The following is a 24443-nucleotide window of genomic DNA, read 5'->3' on the forward strand; positions in this document are numbered from 1 at the left end:
TGGAATACTCTCCATCACCTTAGATGAGTGCAGCTTCAACAATTCTCAAGAAACTCGACTCTCTCCCAGGCAAAGCCACCCACTTAACGAACACCTCATACACCGACCTAAACACACAATCCCTCCACACAGTGTGAACCATCTACAAAATGCACTGCGGTTACTCAGCACCTCCCAAGACCAAGGCATCTACTACCAAGAAGAGCAAGGGCAGCAGACACACGACAGGCAGGTTCCTTTCCAAGTGGTACACCATCCTGACTTGGTCATTCCTTCATCATCACTGAATCCAACTCCTGGAACACCCTACCCAACATTACTGTCAGAACATCTTCAGCAGAAGGAATGCAGCAATTCATTAAGATGGCTTATTGTGCTTTCAATAAACTGAAATAGATGAAAGAAAGATGGAGGGCTATCTTGAAGGGGAAGGTTAGGTTGATCATAGCCATAGTAGTTATAGTCATAGTCATACTTTATTGATCCCGGGGGAAATTGGTTTTCATTACAGTTGCACCATAAATAATTAAACAGTAATAAAAACCATAAATAGTTAAATAGTAATATGTAAATTATGCCAGTAAATTATGAAATAAGTCCAGGACCAGCCTATTGGCTCAGGGTGTCTGACCCTCCAAGGGAGGAGTTGTAAAGTTTGATGGTCACAGGCAGGAATGACTTCCTATGACGCTCTGTGTTGCATCTCGGTGGAATGGGTCTCTGGCTGAATGTACTCCTGTGCCCACCCAGTACATTATGTAGTGAATGGGAGACATTGTCCAAGATGGCATGCAACTTAGACAGCATCCTCTTTTCAGACACCACCGTCAGAGAGTCCAGTTCCATCCCCACAACATCACTGGCCTTACGAATGAGTTTGTTGATTCTGTTGGTGTCTGCTACCCTCAGCCTGCTGCCCCAGCACACAACAGCAAACATGATAGCAATGGCCACCACAGTCTCGTAGAACATCCTCAGCATCATCCAGCAGGTGTTAAAGGACCTCAGTCTCCTCAGGAAATAGAGACGGCTCTGACCCTTCTTGTAGACAGCCTCAGTGTTCTTTGACCAGTCCAGTTTATTGTCAATTTGTATCCCCAGGTATTTGTAATCCTCCACCATGTCCACACTGACTCCCTGGATGGAAACAGGGGTCACCTGTACCTTAGCTCTCCTCAGGTCTACCACCAGCTCCTTAGTCTTTCTCACATTAAGCTGTAGATAATTCTGCTCACACCATGTGACAAAGTTTCCTACCGTAGCCCTGTACTCAGCCTCATCTCCCTTGCTGATGCATCCAACTATGGCAGAGTCATCAGAAAACTTCTGAAGATGACAGGACTCTGTGCAGTAGTTGAAGTCCGAGGTGTAAATGGTGAAGAGAAAGGGAGACAAGACAGTCATGGTGTAGATTGAAAGGTGGGCACAGCTTTATGGGATGAAGGGCCTGTACTGTACTGTATTGTTCAATGTTCTATGTTCTGTGAAACAGTTATATGGTCTGGAACTAGCATTTCTTCCTCAAACTTTTTCATCGAGGTATTCCTGTGCATATTTGTGTCTGATGCACCATAGTGCACATCTCACTCTTGCTGCTGTGTAAATGTTTAAAGGGCTTCACAGTAGATCAAATGGAGATAATCTGCTTGGACAAATTGTAATCAGATATGAATTTCCATTAATTCTTAGCTCAGAAGCTGAGGCAGATTACATCATCCAATTATTTTCTTTATTGACAGGTTTATAACATATTCCTGATATTTCAATTTGCATTATTGGGGGTAAGGTATTGATGTGGATAGAGAATTGGTTGGCAGACAGGAAGCAAAGAGTGGGAATAAACGGGACCTTTTCAGAATGGCAGGCAGTGACTAGTGGGGTACCGCAAGGCTCAGTGTTGGGACCCCAGTAGTTTACAATATATATTAATGACTTAGACAAGGGAATTAAATGCAGCATCTCCAAGTTTGCGGATGACACGAAGCTGGGCGGCAGTGTTAGCTGTGAGGAGGATGCTAAGAGGACGCAGGGTGACTTGGATAGGGTAGGTGGGTGGGCAAATTCATGGCAGATGCAATTTAATGTGGATAAATGTGAGGTTATCCACTTTGGTGGCAAGAACAGGAAAACAAATTATTATCTGAATGGTGGCCGATTAGGAAAAGGGGAGGTGCAACGAGACCTGGGTGTCATTGTACACCAGTCATTGAAAGTGGGCATGCAGGTACAGCAGGCAGTGAAAAAGGCGAATGGTATGCTGGCATTCATAGCAAGAGGATTCAAGTACAGGAGCAGGGAGGTACTACTGCAGTTGTACAAGGCCTTGGTGAGACCACACCTGGAGTATTGTGCGCAGTTTTGGTCCCCTAATCTGAGGAAAGACATTCTTGCCATAGAGGGAGTACAAAGAAGGTTCACCAAATTGATTCCTGGGATGGCAGGACTTTCATACCATGAAAGACTGGATCGACTAGGCTTATACTCTCTGGAATTTAGAAGATTGAGGGGGGATCTTATTGAAACGTATAAAATTCTAAAGGGATTGGACAGGCTAGATGTAGGAAGATTGTTCCCGATGCTGGGGAAGTCCAGAATGAGGGATCACAGTCTGAGGATAAAGGGGAAGCATTTTAGGACCAAGATGAGGAAAAACTTCTTTACACAAAGAGTTGTGAATCTGTGGAATTCTCTGCCACAGGAAACAGTTGAGGCCAGCTCATTGGCTATATTTAAGAGGGAGTTAGATATGGCTCTTGTGGCTAAAGGGATCAAGGGGTATGGAGAGAAGGCAGGTACAGGGTTCTGAGTTGGATGATCAGCCATGATCATACTGAATGGCGGTACAGGCTCGAAGGGCCGAATGGCCTACTCCTGCACCTATTTTCTATGTTTCTATGTTTCTATTATAGCCATATTGAGCACCGCGCAAAATGAGGCTGCCCCCTATAAGCCCTAACTCCTGACTGATGGTCATCCCACTATGAACGGCAAGATCTAGCCCCAAAGATCCTTAGACAGCAGGTTAAGCCACAGCCCCAGAGGCAATGACAAACAGAATAGTCAAAATAATTGGTAAAAACCTGTAACATTCACAAATAATCAAAAATAAAATAAAGCTGGTAATAATTAAACCCACTATTAAAAATTTAAACATGGTTAAAAATTAAAAAATACATATTTGAAAATAATTAAAACATTTTTTTAAAAAACTAAGTTAACGATTTAATCCAAATCAATTAATTTAAAAAAGGTGTAAATTTGTGGGAAATTTGCATATTCCTCTTGATTAGAATGAATAGAATTACTGAATCTGTAACTGGTCCAGACTGCCATGGGCTCAGTCAGAATATTTCCCACATCAGCCGCAGACTCCTTCACCCGTCACCCTCATCTAGTTCCACGCTCCATATTCCCTTCCAATCAGGTCCCACCACTTGCAGCCCTTCATCAGCATCACCTATCTCCTACCAGCCTATTTTGCTATTTCTACTCTCTCCTTCTCCCCTCCTCACCTGGATCCACTAATGCCTGCCAGCTCTTGCTCCACCACTTCCCCTCACCTCTTTATACAGGCTATCTTGCCTCCATCTTTCAGTCTAGATGAAGGATGTCAACCTAAAATATTGATTGTTCATTCCCCTCCATGAAGGCTACTCGACCCACCGAGTTACAGAGTTGTATGGCACAGAAACAGGCCCTTCAGTATAACTGCTCCACCTTAACCATGATGCCCCATCCAAATTAGTCCTAGTTGCCAGCATTTGGCCCATTACGTTTCACATTTGAAGGCAGGGTACAAGGTTAATGGCAGGATTCTTAGCAGTGTGGAGGAACAGAGGGATCTTGAGATCAAAGTTGCTGTGCAAGTTGATAGGATAGTTAAGAAGATGTATATGATGTGTTGGCCTTCATTACTGAGGGGATTAAGTCCAAGAGCACAAGGTAATCTTGCAGATCTATAAAATTGCACTTGGAGTATTGCGTTCAGTTCTGGTCGCCTTATCAAAGGAAGGAGTGGAAGAATTAGAGAGTGTGATGAGGAGATTTACCAGGGTGCTGCCTGATTTAGAGAACATGTCTTATAAGGCAAGATTGAGTGAGTTTGAGCCTTTCTCTTTGGAGTGAAGGTGGATGAGAGGTGACTTGACAGAGATGTATAAGGTTATAAGAAACGCAGGTAGAGTGGCCAGTGAACACTTCATTTCCCAGGAGGCAATGGCATTCATTTAAGTGGAGGAGAGTTCAGAGGAGATATCAGAAGTAGTTTTTTTTTACACAGAGAGATTTATGTGCCTGGAATGTCCTTCTGGGAGTAGTGGTAGAGCTGATGCACTAGGGACTTTTAAGAGACTCTTAGATAGGCACATGGATGAAAAAAAAGGGAGGGTTATGGGCTATATAGGAGGGAAGAGTTGGATTGATTCTGGAAATGGCATCCAAAATATTGTGGGTTGAAGGGTCCATTCTGTGTTGTACTGTTCGATCTTCTATGTAAACCTTCCCAAATCATGTACCTGTCGAACCGGCTTCTAAAACTTATTACTGCAGCTGCCTCAACCATTTCCTCCGGCCACTGATTTTACAGAGATACAATCCTTTGTGTAAAAAACAGTGACCCTCAATTACTTATTCAGTTTTTCCACTCTCACCTTAAAACTATGCCCTCTAGTTCCTGATTCCCCAACCCTAGGAAAAAGATTAAGTGCATCTGTTGTTCATTCACCATCGTATATGTTGCCCCAGATTCCAGCATCTGTGGTCTCTTGTTTCTCCAGAATATCTCCTGTTGGAAAACTATAGGAAGTTCGGTCATAGGTGCCGGATTTTGTGAGGAGTGAAAAGTGGCAATGCAGTCACAGCGTCAGCAGCAGGCACATTCACACAAGTAATCCTCAGATTGTCCAGCTCCAACCCTGGGAATAAGAGGGTGAGTTATTGCAACAAACCTTAAACACAAGAGAATGTAGGTGCTGGAATCTGGAGAAATAAACTACCTCCTGCCGGAACTCAGTGGGTCAGGCAGCATCAATGGAGGGGAATTAACAGATGGTGTTTCAGGCCAAGACCTTAATCAGGATTGAAAATGATGTTGAAGAAACCAGGAAAAGAAGGTGGGGGTAGGGTACAAGCTGGCAGGAGGTAGGTGAGACCATGTGAGGGGGAAGGTGGAGGGGTGGTTGAGGCACGATGAAATAAGAAGCATGGAGGTTATGGAGGGAAGAGGTAAAGGGCCAAAGAAGAAGAAATCTAATATGAGAGGACAGTGGACCATAGAATAATGTGAATGAGGAGGGGAACCATAGGGAGTTGAGGAGAAGTGCAAGGGTGAGAGGGTAACCAGAATGGGGAACTGATAAAGAGAGAAGAGGGGAGGGGGGAGTAATTCCTGGAAGTTAGAGAGATTGAAGTTCATGCCTTCAAGTTGGAGGATATGTGAGGTGTTGCTCCCCCAACCTGAGTTTGGAATCATTGTGGTAGTGGAGGAGGCCATGGACTGACATGACAGTATATGACTAGGAAGTCGAATTGAATCTGGAGGGGTGAGGAAGTGTTTGACATGTTGGATAAAAACGCTGCATTGGGACTTAAATTTGTCTTCATTGTTCATTAACCAAAGTACTTTCCATTCATAAAGCAGAAAATTGTCTGAGACTGTGGGCTGTAGGGAGGCTCATTGACCCAGCCAGTGAAGCTGCTGGCCCCTAAGCTCAGAGACCCAGGTTCAATCCCAACCTGTGGTGCCATCTGCATGTTCTCCCCTTGACCATGTGGGGTGCTCAATTTTCCTTCCACATCCCATAGAACAACCACTTTAAGTTGCATCTAATGTGTAGGTGAGTGGTAGTATCTGGGGGTGGTGGGTGGAGGGCGAGAGGAGAAGCTGATGGGAACTTGAGGAGAATTAAAAAGGAATAGTGTAGGGTTAGTGTAAGTGGGCTGTTGATGATAGGACATAGCCAGTGAGCTAAAGAAACAGTCTGTGCTCTATAACTCCACAACTTGGATAGATGAAAAAGTTCAAAGTCAATGTTAAGTTTAGTGTCATAAGCACAAGTAAGTTCATGCATAGGTGCAATGAAAAACTCACTTGCAGTAGCATTGCAGGCACATAGCATCAGATAAACAGTATTCATGAGGTTTCGAAAGACAAGGGACAAACGGTTCTTGCTCCGCAGACATCTAGGTTGGCACGCACAGAATGGGCTGAAGAGCCAGTTTCTGTGCTGTATGACTCTATTACTCTCTCAAAGACTCTACCTCCATGGATTTGAGTACACACTTACTGAGGTATCACTGTGCTGTCACTAGTATGAAGCAACGAATCACTCCACATTTCTCCCTTCTCAGGGAGACAGGAAAAATCCCACGCCATCATTCCATGGATAAGCAGTCGTGTTCTCCCTAAGGACTTGAAGCAGGAGGCTATTCTGCACCACAGCCCCACCTTCCCGCCCCTGATTCACTCAATATCTAAAATGCTTTCAAACTCTGCCCTAAGTGTACACAACAACTGAGCCTCATACTTTAGGAAGAAAAATTCCAAAGATTAACTAGGTGAAAGAACAACTTTTCTCATTTCTGCCCTAAACATCCCATTCCTTTATTTTGAGACAGTGACCCCTGATTCCATATACCCTGGAAAAGGGAAACATCAACTTTGTACTTCCCTGTCATGCCCTATAACAATATTGAATGTTTCAATGAGATCATGTCTTGCTCTTCTAAATTCAGGAGTGTAAAAGCCTCGTCTATTAAAACATAATCTCTCCTCAAATGACAAACTTGCCATCTGAGAAATCAAAAGCAACATACACAAAGTGCTGGATGGACTCAGCAGCGTCTATGGGGAGAAATTGTCAATGTTTTGGGCCAAGACCTTTCTTGAAGACTAGAAAGCAAGGGAGAAGAAGCCAGAGTAAGAAGGTGGGGTTGTAGGAAGAGGAAGCGATGGTGAGACCAGGTGAGGAGGAAGGTGGGCAAGCGGAAGAGGGGGAAATAATGTGAGAAGCTGGGAGAGGATAGGTGAAAGAGGTAAAAGGGCTGAAGAGCGAGGAATCTGATAGCGGAAGATGATAGACCATGGAATAAAGGGAAGGAGGTGAAGACCAGAGGAAGGTGATGGGAAGGTCATGAGGGAAGGAGGGTAAGAGAAGGGATAAGAGGGCTACCAGAATGAAAATGGAATTCCACTGGTATAATTAATCCTTAAATTCTAAATCCCCCAGTCTTGCTTTCTCCCTCACACACTTAGTATACAATTTTAAATTGTCCCTTAAAATCTATATGGTTAGCTGCAAAGCTCTTTGAGACATCCTATCACTATTAAAGCTGGGATCACAAGACTTCCTCTCCTTAAAGAATTTCTTGAAAACACTTACGACTCTCCATCGCCAGCACTGTAATATTGTGTTCCTCATTGGTCTCCCTGTCCAGTGGTTTAGCAATGGTAATAACTCCTGTGTTAGCATCAATGTTAAAGTATCTTTCCAAGTCTGTGTTGCGATCTATGGAGTACCTAGATGAAAAAAAATTCAAGAAAGGACTATTAGTCTTGGATCATATACGTGTTTCAGTTTATTCAAAGCCCTTTGGCTTACTAAACAGCATGCAGTAATTCCATCCATAGAGAGGTATATACGATTGGGTTTTGGGTGTAGACTGGATTGCCAACTTTTGTTGGAGGTGCCGTCAAATGACCTTTATGTAGAGTGAATCAGCCACATATAATTACTCCTTGGGTCCTTAGTCCAAGCAATAAGCCTTGTTGGTTCAGGTTAAAAGGGAGCAGTAGAGGGGAATATTTGGATTATAATCTGAAGAGTGGTGATATTATAATATCCCGCTGAAATCATTTTTGGAGTGGAGGGCGAAGGAGTAACTAGGCGAATGAATTTGAAGTGAAAGGGATAATGCAGCTGATCATGACTATACATCGACTGATTGTAGCATAAGCTCATAGAGCATAGAACAGCACTTGATGGGCTGAATGGGCTAATTCTGCTCCTATGTCATATGGTCTTAGAGCACAGGAACAGACCCTTCAGTACATGATGTTGTGATAAATATGACGCCAAATTAGACTCATCCCTTCTACTTGCACATAATCCCATAACCAACCCCCATCCCCTTAGAGTCCTGTATCTACCTAAAAGCCCCTTTAATGTCACTATCATATCTGCTTAAACTAACACCCCTAGTAGAGCACGCCACCACTCTCTGCATAAAAAACCTTACCCAGCACAGCTCGTCTTAACTTTCCCTCTTTCACCTTAAAGCTATGCCCTCTAGTTTTCAACATTTTGATCCTGGAGAAAAGGTCCAGATCAGCTACCCTGTAGGTACAGTACCATTCATAATTTTGTGAACCTCTGTCAGGTCTCCCTTCAACCCCCGATACTCCAGGGAAAACAACTCAGGATTGACCAACCTCTTCTTGTACTTGCACCCTCTAATCCAGGCAGCATCCTGGTAAACCTCTCCTGTATCTCTGTATCCTTTCCAAAGCATCTCATAATTTTATAAACTTCTATCATATGCAAATACTCTTCAGAAAAATAATGATTTTGTCACACCATAATAGGTCATTTTCTTTTTATGAACATTGTATCTATTTCCTCTTGAGTTCTGAGTATGGCTATTCTCTTGGCTGTGGTAATAAGTAAAGCAGCTATTTGTTCTACATGGTGAATCCGTGACTTTGTGTAATTAATCACACAATCACACACAAGCTGGGCGTGCAGTTACTGTTATTATGAACTTTTTGTTTCGGTGTCTGCCACATAAAATAAGTTTTTCTTGTCACTTTTGTAGTGGTTTGCAGTTAGCTCCACTCTGAAATGGCTCAGTAAGCCATCCAGTTCAGGGGCCTGATTAGGAATGGGCAGTAAATTTCGATCCAGACAATGATGTCCAAATTTAATAAAAATAAAACTCTTGGTTACACAATTAGATTAGTATTGGTCACTGCTCAATTTCTCTTTTTTTCTCTGCCCCATCAGTTTTATAACTTATGGCCATAGTGGTTAATTTTCTTTATGTTTCCCCATTGATTTCTCTCTTGAAGTGGTACACTGGAGGTAGAATTATTGAATCTTAGAGCAGGGAAAGAGACCCTTCAGCCCATCAAGCATATGCCAACTTTCAAACATCCTTTCGCATTAATACCACTTGGATCAGCTTTCCCCAGGTTCTACCACCTGCCTGCGCAAATGCCAATTTACAGTGGCCAATGAAGCTACCAAGCCACATGTCTTTGGGATGTGGGAGGAAATTAGAGCACCTGAAAGAAATCTACATAATCATGAGAGGACACATTGGTAAGGAAAATAAAGGGCACTTCTGGCCATTATGCTACAGGAAGGATATAACTGCACTGGAAAGGGTGCATATGAGATACCCCAGAAAGTTGACTGCATTGGAGGAATGGAATGGATGGACTTGTTTTCTCTGGAGAAGAGAAAGTGGAAGGAGGAAGTCATTTAGATTTAGATTTACATCTACATTTATTTATTAATCACATGTTCATTGAAACATACAACAAAATGCAGTGTTTCCATTAACCCCCAACAAAATCTGAGGATGTGTTAGGGGCAGAATGCAGGTGTTGCCACGTATTCCAGCACCAATCAACATTGAGAGAGGGATAGATACCGTAGTAAGAATCTTTATTCCTTGGAAGGTGGTCTACATTTGGGATAAACTGGCAGAGGAAGTGGTTAAGGCAGCTACATTAACAACACTTAACATACTTGAACAGGTACACAGATAGGAAGAGTTTAGATGGATACAGGTCAAACATGGCAAGTGGGATTGGCTTAGTTGGGCATCTTGGTTGGCATGGAAAAGCTTATGTTTTGATACTACATGACCTTATAACTCATGGTTGAGGTGTCTGACACAAGAGGGTGTTGGCATAAGGTGAGAAGGGGGACGTTTAGAGGGGGTGTGATGGTTTTTATTCATATAGACAGTGGATAGGATCTGCAAGGCATTGTCTGAAGGGGAGGAGGAGATAGATACTCCCATAGTATTTAATAAGTATCTGGACAAGTACCCAACTTGCCAAGACTTAGAAGACTACAGACATAATGTAAATAAATGACGGCACTGGAGAGACTGCAAATACAGAAAATTTAGAAAAAACACACACACACAAAATGCTGGAAGAACTCAGCAGGTAAGGCAGCATCTACGGAGGGGAATAAACAGTCAACTTTTCGGGCTGAGACTCTTCATCAGGACTGGAAAAGAAGGGGACAGAAGTTAGAGTAAGGAGGTGTGGGGAGGGGAAGGAGAGCAAGCAGGCGGGCGATAGGTGAGACCAAGTGAGGAGGAAGGTGGGTGAGTGGGGGAGGGGGTATGATGGAGGAGGATGTTTGAACGAGGGGGTGAGAGGAGGAAGCAAGAAGCTGGGAGGGGATAGATGAAAGAGGTAAAGGGCTGAAGATGAAGTAATCTATTAGGAGAGGACCATGGACCATGGAATATACAACTGGATGACTCTAAGGAAATCTCTGCACAAATAGCAAACCGTGTCAGAATAAAACACAGATCCCTGGAGCTGTGATGCTGTAGCACTAATCACCGTGGATCAGATAGTGAACAAGATCCGACTTGTACAATTAGTGAAAGCTGAACCGACACAACTTTGTGGGCTGAAGGGCCTGTATTAGGCTGTAGGTTTTCTATGAACCTGATACAGGTGTTCAGGCAGTCATTGGTAGATCAGTTAGTCTAATGTTTCACATGAGCAATGGCTGGTGATGACTCATGGAACTGCCGTAGACGTGGATTAACTGCATTGCCAGTGGAGATATCATTTAGCTTTGACCTCAATGGACCTGTCTCTGAGATGCGGTGTACCAAACACTGATATTGCTAAAAGTAAAAGTACAGAAACGTGGAGCAGGAGGAGACCGCTTGTCCCTTCAAGCCTGCCCTGCAATTTATTTAATTAGATTTATTTAATGACCACATGTACAGTGAAATGTGTCATTTATGGTAACATCCAACACAATTTGAGGATGTGCTGGGGGCACCATAGCATGCCCATAATGTTTAGCGGAACAACACACATACAACAAGATACAACAGCGAAACAAACCCCCTTCCCAGCCTCCCACGCAAACAGACACAGGCCACCTCTGGGCCTCCAGCTTCCAGACTGTGGCCGCAGATCCGCAAACATCGGGCCTCTTATCTCAATTCTGCAATGTGATCATGACTGATCTATGCTGGCCTCAATCCACTTCTGCGCCAGTTTCCCAGAGCATTGAAATCTCTAAAGAGCTGAGGGTGCTTCTGTTTGTTAACATGTTGTCCCCTTTCTCCACGCCGATGAGTGTGAATGAGTCCATGTCCTCTAAGGATGTGTAGGGGTGTTCTTCCTCAGCATCTGGGCATGTGTCCCTCAGTCAACCTCACTAAAGCAGTGGGCAACCACTGGTGCTTTCTGGCAGCTTGTTGTGCATTAACTGATTGGGATACTCCAGTAGGCAAAATAATTGGAGTATTCTGGGAACTTCCTGTGTGTGAATTGGATGGGGATTGTTCCCATGGCAACCACAAGGTTGTCCTGAGAGCTTGTTGTGCATACATCAGAGGAGATGGCCTAGTGATAAATCCACTGGAGTATTCTGGGAACTTCCTGTGTGTGAATTGGATGGGGAGTGTTCCCTTGGCAACCATAGGGGTGTCCCGAGAGCTTGTGCATACATCGGAGGGGATGGTCTAGTGAGCAACACATTGGATTATTCCAGGATCTTGCTATGCATTAATTGGAGGTGATACAGCTGTGGACAACCACTGGTGTGTTCTGACTATTGCAGTGCATGGACTGGGAGGAATGCTCCATTGCCTGTGGAGAGCTTTGGGCTTACCTTTGCACCTTTGCAAATTTTTCAGGGAGGAATGAAAGCAAGGGGCCAGTCCCTCCCTCCCAGGAACTGGGCGCACGTACCTTACAGGATTGTTTGCCTTGTCTGGGTCATGGGCAGAGACAGTGCCAATGGCCGTGCCCACCCTCGCTGCTTCGGACACCGACATCTTGTACAGCAGTGAGCTGAACTCAGGAGGCTCATCCACATCTTCAACCACGAGCTTCACTGTAGCCGTGTCGGCGAAGGGTCCCAGTGCCTCAAACTGCGAGTCGACATGTGTATTGGTGACCTCAATCTTCAGGCTGTAACTTGACTTTTTTTCAAAATCCAGTTCCTGCGAATGATTGGAAATTATACATATGTTTATTTATTAACTCAGCATAATGTGGGCTTATTAAGAGAATGGCAACTATCCAGGGAGCAAGGCACATCAGTGCTGACGTGTAAATCCCATCACATAATTAAATGGCAGAAACATTCACAACGTGTTTGCAGTGTGCTTCTCTCCACATCCATCTGTGTTACACTTGCTCTTTGTGCTGATCTAACAACTCACCAAATGGATAAAATTCCAAATGAATTATTTATTTGTGGTTTTAGACCATGCCAATAGTTATTTAGTTATTTTCATGTTTCCTAAAAGGAGTACTATTTGCTTCATTAAATCTATCCCAGCTCTCAGAGAAATTCTATTAATCCCATTCCCCCTATTTATTTCCCAGTCATATGTTTTCTCCCTCCTCACTCTGCCCCTCTCCATTCCCAAAGACTCTTTCCCCTCCCATCCTCTGTTTTTCCCCCTCTCTCCCCTTCTCTTTCCCACTTGCCATTTTGTCCACTCCCTCCCCCTCCCCCCCTCCTTTTACCTTTCTCACTATTCCTCCCTTTCTCTCTCCTCCCCTTTTTTCTTTCCTCCTCCCTCTCATTCTCTCCTTCTCTCCATTTCTTTCTCCTTCTTCTCTCACCCTTTCCCCACTCTCTCTTCTCCTTCCTCTCCCCATAACTTCTACCCCTCTCATTCCCTCCTCTCTCCTCCCTCTCCCACCCAATGTCTCTTTCTCTAACTTCACCTTAACTTCCCTCCTACTCACCTACACTAAAGGACACTCAACATAGCAGCTAACTTTCTGACTCACGTGTATTTGGGAGGAAACCAGAGCACCTGGAAGCTGGCAGTGTCAAAGGTAGGATAAGCAAATTCCTCTCAGACAACATTAGAGGTCAGGATCAATTCCCGGTGTCTGAAACTGCAAGGCAGCAGCTCTACAGTACCTCAGACCCACTGTGCTGCCCTAATTTGTTACTTCTGCTTTAGCTGTTACTAGGAGGCTGATCCCTTCTGAGGTTTTGTATCAGGTCCAGAGGGCTTTTGACAGGTTGGGTGTGGGAAAGGTGTTTCCTCTTGTGGGAGAATCTGGAAGCAAAGCTCTATTTAAAAATAAGAGCTGCAATTTGTCCTGTTCAAAGCTTGTGAGGCTTTGGTACTGTCTTCCTTAAAGGGTCTTGGAAGCAGTATTGAAATAATTTTTTTAAAGATAGATTCATGCAGGCTTTTTCCCTGCAGGTTGGGTGACACTAGAACTAGAGGTCACAGGTTTAGGGTGAAAGCTGAAATATTTAACAGGATTTTGATGGGGGACTTCTTCACTCAGAGGATGGTGTGAATGTAGAACAGCTGCCTGGAAAGTGGTAGATGTGAGTTCAATTGTAACTTTAAGGAGAACTTTGAATAGGTGCATGGATGAAAGAGATATGGAGGGCTATGGTCCAGGTGGAGATGGGTGGGACTAGGCAGAAAACCAGGCCAGCACAGACTCTCCCTCTCCTGCTCCCACTCCCCAGCATGGACTAGATTGGCTGAAGGGAAGATTTCTCTGCTGTTCTGCTCTGTGACTCAATGCCTCTAGACAAATACCTGAAAAATAAGGGGATGAAAGATTATTGGGAACAGAGGGAACGTGGAGTTGAAGATACAATCGTATTATCCCCATTCATACTGTGTACAGTTTTGGAACAGGTCTTTGGGGCCCAGTGACCATTCTTTGAATCTTTGAAATCATATGTATGTTCAGACTTATGGCCACTTCTCAAAGAGTCATACAGCACAGAACCAGGCTCTTCGACCCAATTCACTGATGCCAATCTTTTTCTGCATCTCAACTAATCTCATGAAACCCCCTAGTTTCCTTGGCTGTGTAAGCCTAGGGAAGACATGAACCAAACCTGCCAAACTCGTGAAATTGAGGCCCTCTCCCACCCAAAGCCTCGGTTTGTGCGGATGCTGTGTAATTTGTTACCCTGTTACAAATTAGTGCCACAAAACAACAGACAGTACACCATATATGATTAAAAGATTATATTTATGAATCTTAATTTGACTAAAGGGTTCATAAGGAAAAGAACAAAAAAAAGAAAAGGGCCCATTTTAATGAAACAGTCAAATGTGCACAAGTGGGAGCTCAAAGTTTCTCCATAGTTATCAATCGTCAATCGATCTCACCCCTGGCTTCATCAAATCATGGTCCAGCTTCAGGTCGAATCCTACGACCTTCTCTCTCCTGCGTCTTCCCTCTTTATATCCTCTCGAACCAAAACTCCAAGCCCAACCTTAGTGTACCTCACAAGAGAAACCTCCCCTTAATTCGACTATCCTAATTGGATGGCACACAATTCTCCTCATCTCCTGTCTTCATCAATAACCTAAACAAGCTGAAAACAGAACAAATAGCTCTTACAGATCACTGAATGAAATACATACAGCATAACAGTAAAAATGTGAACCAGAGCATTACATCATTGATCTGCATTCAGATTAGGATAATATAATTCCATATATTGCCTGTTTGTCTGAATGCATCTGTCATGACTGAGTATCACTGTTGTCATTGTGCCACTGATATTGATACCAGGATTCAGTTATTAAGACCTCAATCTTTGCATGAATATGAAGGAAAGAGTGGCAATTGGACCATGGTCTTAGGAGGACGTTTGCCCCATTGTTGATACTGACACCTAAAAGCAGATTTTCAGAATAAAGGGCTTCCCATGAAAGTTGGAAATGAGGAATTTCTTCTTAGAGAGAGTTTGTTCAGTCATTCAGGGAAAAATCAGACAGAATTTTAGTCAAGAGTTTGGGGAATGAAGAAGGACAATGAAATTGAGGCCAAGATCAGGGCAGTTGTGATCTTACTGAAGGGTACCATGGGTTTGTTGGGCTGAATAGCCTCTTCCTACTCCTTTTATTCCTTACATTCAGATCTGGGATCCCTCAGTCCCACCTGCGACAAGAGATTTAGAGATTAGCTATATTTGTTATATATGCATTGCAACATTGAGTGGAATGTGTTGTTTGCTACGTTGACCAACGCAGTCCAAAGATATGCTGAGGGCAGCCCGCAGACCTTGCCATGCTTCCAGTGCCAACATAGCATGCCACAACTTACTATCCCGTACACCTTTGGAATGTGGGAGGAAACTGGAGAACCTGGCAAATACCTATGCAGTCATGGAGAGAACATATAAACTCCTTACAGACAGCACTGAAATTGAACCTGGGTCACTGGCACTGTAAATAGGCTTACACAGCCGCTATATGACGGTGCCACTCTTTCCTATCTGTTGGAGTCCAGGGCAAAGAGGTAGAGAGGCAAAGATATTGAGGGCAACATGGACAGAGAAAGAAAGAAATGTAGATAAACGAACAGAGTGCAGGAGACAGAGAGTGCAAGATAGTTCAGGGAAATGCACGGAGATAGAAAGTGAGAGATGAAGGAAATGGACAAATGGACAATTAACTTGTGTCATAAATGCACCTTATTATTTATTAATTTACTAGTGATGATATTACTTTATGTGTTATATGTGTAAGTTTTATGTACGTACTCTGTTGCGTACCTTGACGCTTCCTTGTACACACAGGGGTGAGGCAGGGTGTGTGCTAGCACCAGTGCTCTTTAACACCTTCCTCTTGTGTGTTACCAAGCTTCTCCACAACGAGATTGAAGACAGCAGCGGTGTGGCAGTGGATGTCAGATTAGATGGCAACCTCTTTGACATCAGGAGGCTCCACGCAACCAAAAAACTCCGTAGAGAGCGGATCCTGAAGCTGCAGTATGCAGACGACTGTGCTCTTGTGGCCCATACTCCGGAGTATCTTCAGACTGTCCTTGCTGTGGTGGTGAGAGCGTACAGCAGGATGGGGCTGACTGTCAATACCACCAAGACAGAAGTGGTTTGCCAATGGAGTACCAGTGTCCCACCCACTCTACCTGCCTCCACCGTTGGTGATGAAAAGCTGATGGTAGTGTCATCTTTCAAATATCTGGGGAGCATTCTCTCTGAGGATAGCGGCATTGACAACGACATTCAGAGCCGCATTAAACAGGCATCAGCTGCCTTTGGGAGACTTCGGTGTAGAGTCTTTCAGAACAGAAGCCTTCGTCCCTCCACAAAGGTCACCGTATACCAAGCGGTCTATGTCACCACCCTCCTTTACAGCTGTGAAGCTTGGGTAACCTACAGCCGTCACATCAAGTCCTTGGAGCGCTTCCACATAAGCTGCCTCCAGCGCATCCTGGGAATTACCTGGCATGAGCGGGTGCCTCACACTGAAATACTTGTAAAGACCAACTGCAAGAGTATTGAGGCCATGATCACCCAGTGCCAGCCGCAGTGGCTGGGGCACGTGATAAGGATGCCCCATGTCGGCTACCCCGCAGAGTGTTATATGGCCAGCTGCATCATGGTCGACACTCAGCTAGAAGGCCGAAGAAGTGCTATAAGGATCAGATGAAGAATGCTTTAAGGAAGTGCAAGATCAGACCCGAGGACCTGGAGGATGTTGCTGCTGACTGTACCACTTGGCGACAGCTGTGTAGGGACAGGGTTCGTATTCTGGAGATGGAAAGAACAACCAGAAGACAGCAGAAGAGACCCAGGAGAAATGCAGCCATGGTTGCCACCATTACTACATATACATGTCCCACCTGCAATAGAGCTTGTGGGTCCAGGATAGGACTGTATAGTCATCAACGATCTCACCGTTAAAGGAGTGGACGTTGTCATCGGATATCGATGGACAACCGAAGAAGAAGGTCTAGAGGAACATTGTTTTGTTGGTAGTATACATGTGTACGGTTGAATTGTAATAAACTGAACTTGAACTTCAGAATGAGAAACAAAGAGAGATCAGGAAGTAATTCACTTATGGCACAAATAAATTGTCATCATAAGACACAAGTCATGTAAAGACACAAAACATTGGTCCAGACAAAAAGTCTTCAACCTGAAACAATAACTGTTTCTTTCTCCATGGACGCTGGCTCACATACTGAGTGTTTCCATCATCTCCAGCATCTGTTCTTTTTATTTCAGATTTCCAGGATCTACAGCTTCTTTTTCATTTATTGCAGAATAAACTAAATGTTCCAATTCCATTCATTCTCCATAAGATATTCTTCATAATCATCCCTAGTAACATAATCCTAGAGGTTTAATTTTGCAGACGTGATATACATTTCCATCTGCTGGGACTAATAAAAATGTTATTTGTAATTTTCCCTCCACTCTTCTACTTAGGCATCAACCAAAGTTGCCCAGGTGACAATTCCCCAATGCCTTTAGCCTCATCTTAACCAAGTTTCTAAGCTTATTGTACATCATCATTGGACACACGTTTGTCTATTTCATTACACATATTCCATAAAGCCATGCAAGTAAGAAGGTAGCCCCAGAATTGCAGAAGCTTTTCTCTTTCATGGGGATTCATAGAGTCATAAAGTATAGAAACAGACTGCTTTGGCTTGACTGCTCAAATGCTGACAAAGATGCTAAATTGGTAAGTTGGTATATTGGTTTATGATTGCCATATATACTGAAGTGGAGTGAAAAACTATGTTTAACATGTTATCCATATAGATTAAGCTAGCCACATTTGACAATGTTTAAAATCGTAGAGACACAGAACAATCATTCGGCCCATATCTCTCCAAACTCTGCCCTGCCATATACCTATCTAAGTGCTTCTTAAGTGATACTATTGTATCTGCCTCAACCACTTCCTCCAGCAGTTCTTTCCATATAGTCAACACCTCTACATGAAAACGTTGCCTCTCAGGATCCCTTTCAATCTCTTCCCCCTCACCCTACATCAGTGCTCCTCAGTTTCTGATTCCCCTTCTTCAAGAAACAGACGTACCATCCACCTTAGTTATGCCTCTTGTAATTTTAAACATTTCTATTAAGTCACCTCTCATTCTCTCATATTCGAAGGAAAAAGACCTCGTCTGACTAATCTCTCCCTATAACTGAAGCCCTTTAGTCCTGGCAACATCCTCATCAATCTCTGCCTTTTCTCCAGTTTAACCACATCTTTCCCACAGCTGGATGACTAAAGCTGTACACAGTAGTCCAAGTGCGGCCTCATCAACAACTTACACAGCTGCAACGTTGCATCCGAGCTTCAATACTCAATGCCCTGACTGATGAACGCCGCTGCACCAAACACAACAGATTCTGCAGATGCAGGAACTCCAGAGCAACACATACAAAATGCTGGCGGAACTCAGCAGTTCCGGCAGCGTCTACGTAAATGAATAAACAATGGACGTTTTGGGTCGAGACCCAAGAAGCAATCTAATAGGAGAGGAGAATGGATCATGGGAGAAAGGGAAGAAGGACAGGGCACCTTGGGGAGGTGATAGACAGGTGAGGAGAATAAGTAAGAGGCCAGAGTGGGTAATAGAAGAGCGAAGGGGAGGGAGAAAATTATCGGAAGGAGAAATCAATTTTCATACCATTAGGTTAGAGTCTACTTTGATGGAATATGAGGTGTTGAGATTGGGACCTAGCCAACAAAAGACAGGCATGGCTGGAGCCCTTGTGGGTGCTCATGGCAACCCCTTGAGTTTGGATAAAGTGGGAGGAGCCAAAGGAGAAATTGCTGAGGGTGAGGACCAGTTCTGCCAGTTAGAGAAGGCTCATGGTGGATGAGAACTGGTTGGGTCATTTGTTGAGAAATAAGCAGAGAGCTTTAAGGCCTTCTTGATGGGGAATAGAAGAGTATTGAGACAGAACATCCAGAGTGAAAATGAGGCAAACAGGGCCAGGGAATTAAAAGTTATTGAGGAGATCAAGAGCACGTGAAGTGTAATGGATCTAGATGGGAAGGGTCTGAAACAAAGAGGATAGAATGGAGTCAAGTTCAGTGGGGCAGGAGCAGGCAAAATCAATGGGCCTACACATACAGTCAGAATTGTGGATCTTGGGTAGGAGGTAGAAACGAGCAATGTACAAAACATCTCTTTTCACTATCCTATTTATGTCTGATGCCACTTCCAAAGAATTACACATTTCTACTCCTAAGTCCTCTGTTCCATTGCACTCCATTCATAGTATAAACCCTACAGTGGTTTAACTTTCCAAAATGCATCACCTCACACTTATTTGCATTGAAATCCATTTGTCACTCCAGTTGTAAGCTCCACTGCTTCGCTGGGCAGAGAATTCAACAGATTCATTACTCTGCGAAAGCAGTTTCTCCTCATCTTGATCCTAAATCTATTCCACTAAATTTTGAGGGTATGTCTCCAACTTCTAGTCTGAATTGCCAGTGGAAACAATTTTCCTGCCTCTATCTTATCTATCCCTTTTATGATTTTATATGTTTCCATAAAATCCTCACTTATTCTTCCAATAGATGAATTGAATAGATCCCTGAAATCCTTACCTACCAGAAAGTGATATTCTCTGTCAGGAGTGAGTGCTGAACTGTATTTTTTGTCTTATTACCACAGTAAATTGGTCTTGGGAAAATTGACAAAAGCAGAACAATTATACAGTTCTGAAGTATGCACCATGGAACCTAAATTTTGATCTCATTAAAAACCTCAACTTGGTTCCACCTTTACTCCGTCAGTTTGTGCTATCTAATCCCAGGTATAAAATGTACAGGTTTACTTCTCTAAAGTGCCTCTGATCTCCTTTTCAATTTCTCCTAAAGATCAGATAACCAATGAAGTATAGTTACTCTCTGAAATAAGGAGAGGAGTTGACATTCTGTGAAAATGGTGGGCATCACGATTTTCCATAACAGGAAGCCACATCATTCATGCAAGTGTCAAGAAATTGGAATTGAAAAGAAACAGTTTATTTAATTATCATTTTCACTTAAACTCCAACAGAGCAGATTTATTCTGTATCTCAAATTTGTGAATTGTGTAAAGACAAATTTACAAATGGACATAGCACGTGGGTTGCTATACTTTGCAAATAGCTAACTACTGTGTCAGAGAAACCTACACAGCCATTTTGTGCAGAGCAAGCTTCCACAGTCAATTGTCTGATAATCAGCTGATGCATTGGTGACAACTGACTTGAGGAATAAATGTTGGTCTGGAGATCAAGAATAACCGTTGTCTTGCTTTTTACATCATCTTCCAGTTCATCCACTAAGTTGGCAGCACATTTAGACACAGCAGCCATTCTGGGTGTTTTTCTTCTTCTCCTCTGTTCTTTTATAATTGTAAGCCACGGCTGGATACTAAGAACATCAGGACTATCCCCTCAGCAATTTGCTTAATAGTGATGGAGCTGGACTTTTTGCATACTATTGTTGTGTGGTTGATTGGACTGTTGTGTATCATTGTGCTGAGAAGGTGCAAGGTGGGAGTGGTTGATCTGGATGTTTTGATTGTAATCACAAGATGCTGTTGGACATTGGTAATATAGAACATTACAAGCCCAATTCAATGGTTTGTTGGCGATTTTGGTGGTGGGAGAGCTGCGTTGCCTCAGTTGCGGTGAGGACTAGACCTAGCCTGAAGCATCACGGTCACCTATGACAGTGCCCTGGGGTGGAGATGCTGAGACGGTGCTACCCACTGGTGTTCACTCATTGCTGCCCTGAGGTGTTTGCTCAGGGCTGCTCTCCAGTATTCACACAGTGCTGCCCTCCATTGTTCATTCGCTGCTGCCCAGTGTTGAGACTGTGGAAAAAAAAACATGCTGGACCAGGACAGTTTATCACCTGTCAAGTTATTCCACACAGGGATTTAGTGATACCGGTATTTTTTTCTTCATTGTGACTGTTTGTTTTCTGAAATTGTAACCATCTGTGCTGTTTGTGCTATGCACTATCTGTAGTGTGCTGTGTGCTGTTGGTAATGTGTTTTGCACCTTGGCCCTAAAGGAACACTATTTTGTCTGGCTATATTCATGTATGGTTCAATGATAATTAAACTGGAATGATAATTTGTCCAAGGCCTCTGGCATCATTTATAATACAAAAAAAATGACAGCACCAACACTGCAGAACACTATTGATCACAGATATCCGATCAGAGAAACGCCCCTCCACTTCCATCTGTACATCCCACCACCAGGACTACTTTGTAACTATGGGTTGCTCATCCTCAGTCCCATGTGTTAGTTCTTGCAATACATCCCATCTCTCATGCTCCCTCTCAATAAATATCCCAACACTGATATAATGCTTGCTCCCTGGCAATTTCTGCTGTGTGTCCTAAATAAGGGTACGACATTAACTACGGTGAATAAGTAAATGCTCTGGCTAATCTTCCAGTCAATAAAACTTGGATTATCCTCAGACAGAATGAGTTTCCTCTCAATCCTTTTGATCCAAAATTGGTATCAAAAATGCAAATTTATAGGAACACTAAATTAATTGCTCAAAGCTGATTTAATATTTATTTTCCCTCACGGTTGTCTAAAGTAATATGATGATTACAGATGATGTTTCCTCAAACTTTTAAAGTTGTACGTTCCACCTTCTATAGCCAGCAATGTGGTGATGATGCTGTTAGTGTGTTTTGTCTTTAGTGGCTTGGGGAATATTCCCAATGTTTGCATGGCTTTAAAATAACCTCGCACAGTTGGACTGACAATTAGCTCGCCTCGCTCTATCAACATCCTGCTGCAGCCCTTGTATTCACTTCAGCTACAAGTATTGCTCGCTGCATGTCAGTCAACACAAGGTCTAGATTCACACAGTCTGGCCATCTGGGCAACATCTTTTCCCTAGCAAAGAGTCCATCTGCTTCCCACAGTACTCTATGCTGTCGGATGATTAAAAAACACAGCTTCCTTTCTCCTAGCAGTCTGGATGTACCACAACACTGAGCAATCTTCACCAACTTCTGTACACCAGCTGCTCTCAAAGTCAAACCTGTTCTTGAAACACAAGTGTCCAGTGGATTTTAGTAATCTTCCCCTTTCTCCATCCCTGCCCCTTTCCAAACAATGTTCTTCTCCTAAAGTGTAGGATTCGGGCCAAGGATTAAGAGCCCTGTGGTAGAAATTTTCCAGGAAGTCATCAGTTGGCCAATGTCCATGTGTGACCTTTACCACGGATGGGAATTCAGCAAAGGGAAAGCGTGGCTAAATCTGACCCTGCCTTCAGAATGGAAAATCATCCTCAGCTCCTTCTAATCTGTCACACAAAAATGTCGCCGCTTAAAAAGGAAACAATATAGGGAGGACAAAGGTTCAGCAAGGGAATTATAGATCCTATTATTCTCCAATGTCTCTATACTATTGACAGCATCCACAGGAAGAATACCTCAAGAAGGCAGCATCTATCATCAAGGATCCCCACCATCAGGGTCATAACCTCTTCTTACTGCTACCATCAGGCAGGGGGAATACAAGTTGAAGACCCACGCCACCTGATTCAGAACAGCTTGTATCCTACAACCATCTGGTTCTTGAATCAACCTGAACAACCCTAGCCCTACCTCAGAAATTGAACCTTTTGGACCATTTATTGGACTGGCATAGACTATGGTAGATTGTAATTTGATTGTGTATACTTTGCAAAAAGGTCTTGTTTTTGTACAGACCTTTTATCTCTTTCCTTTAACTGTCCTGTATAATTTACATATAATTTATATTCTGAGTGTTGTCTGTGCCTGCATCCTTCTTTCATTGCTGCAAGCATGCTTTCATTGTATCTTTACCTCACCATTCATGTGCACGTGACAATAAGCTCAATTTGATTTGACCTGACACTTGAATATAATTCTTGCACTGTTTATTGTGGCCTGGACCTCAAGCTCTGCAATTCCCTCCACAAACTCTCCTCCTTCTCTCATTAAGATGCATCTAAAAGACTACCAGTTTGGCCCAACTTTTGGCCAAATGCCCTGTTATCTCCTTAAATGGCTTGACAGCCACAATTATTGGGTAACACCACTGTGAAGCCAAGGATAGGGTGAAAGTTGCTGACATCATTTCTGCATGAAAGATCTTCAGAGCAGAAGAACGGCTTCACTCAAGATGACGTTGAACAGTGCAACTAAAGTGCATGAGCAAACTATGACTCAACTGCAAAGCATCTTGCTGCAAAGGACAACAAATCAAACACAATAGAAGCCTTACTTGCCAAAAGCTTTCAGTATCTAATCCAAATATATGTGTTTCTTAATGTAGTCTGTGCTTTCATTAGGAAACGTTAGACATTAATCCTGTGTTCTGGAGGCCTTTAAAAGCTGCTTTGGCGACTAACGGTTTCAGAATTCATCTTTTATTTTCTTACTTGGCAGCACTTAAAGTTTGGCAAAATAAAAACCAATCAAGGGGATCAGCTTCAATTCTTCTGTCATCCAGCTTGACGCAAATAATACTTAATTTGACAGGACGTCCTTGTAAGGCAATTTTATTTGCCATTAATCTGTGAGCCCACTGCCTTCAGATGGATGTGCCCATCCAACCTGCAACAACTCATTATTCCTGTGCACAAACTCTGACTGGGTGGCAAACCCAAATGAAAGTTGTTGCTGCAAAATGCAGTTCCCCGCTGGTACCTCACAACAGTGGGATTTATATATTAACGCATCTTGTTTTATTACTTATTCACAGGACATCACAGGGAAGACTAGCAGTTTGCTCACCCGCAAGTCCCTTCTGAACTGATATGAGAACAGATTATGCTCCAAAGCTTAGCGGGTTAAGCGGAATCTGTGCAAAGAGAAACAGTTAATGCTTCAGACCTGTAACCCTTTATCAGAATTAGGAGTACAAGGGCATGGTCCTTTGAAAGTAGTCTTTTAGCATGAGTAAAGAAACTGGGATGTCCTGCAGGCGTACAAGACATTGGTGAATTTGGAATATTGTATTCAGTTTTGGCTATCCTGACGAGATAGCGGCAAGCTGCGGTCTCTGTCGAGATCGTGGCTCAGACTTCCTTATTTTTTCAGCTCATAGGAATGGTTTTGGAGACAGAAAGTGGAGATGGGGGTTAGGTTAGGGTTTAGGGACAGGGATGTGGAAGAAATAGTGGTCAGGCCTCCACTCGCACTCTTCATGGTAGTGTTCGTTGTCCATTCAGAAATCTGATGGCAGAAGGGAAAAAGCAGTTCCTAAAATGTAGAGTGTTTCTTTTCAGGCTCGTTTACCTCCTCCTTGATGATAGCAATGAGAAGAGAGCATTTTCTGGGTGATAGGGGCCCTTGGTAGATGCTGCCTTTTTGAGGTATTGTCGTTTGAAGATGCCTCAAAAAGGCCTTTTGTCCTAGTATGTCTACACTAAAGCTCAAGCGTCTGTCTACA

At 43.3% G+C, this 24443-nt stretch overlaps 1 protein-coding gene across 3 annotated transcripts in view; it reads right to left on the reverse strand.

Moving 5' to 3' along the window:
• The window catches only part of cdh7a (cadherin 7a), a 227043-nt gene that overhangs the window by 40449 nt on the left and 162151 nt on the right, over positions 1–24443 (reverse strand). For 2 of the 3 annotated variants that reach the window (XM_072258284.1, XM_072258275.1), the window contains exons 7-8: positions 11960–12213; positions 7380–7516 (exon numbers count right to left, since the gene is read on the reverse strand). In XM_072258284.1, the coding sequence (XP_072114385.1) occupies positions 7380–7516; positions 11960–12213 (391 nt within the window). Of the gene's footprint in view, positions 1–7379; positions 7517–11959; positions 12214–14379; positions 14446–24443 lie in introns of those variants that run through there. The other variant, XM_072258292.1, reaches the window with a different exon arrangement.

This window comes from Mobula birostris, chromosome 1 (assembly GCF_030028105.1).
Source record: "Mobula birostris isolate sMobBir1 chromosome 1, sMobBir1.hap1, whole genome shotgun sequence".
NCBI classification, from domain to species: Eukaryota; Metazoa; Chordata; class Chondrichthyes; order Myliobatiformes; family Myliobatidae; genus Mobula; species Mobula birostris.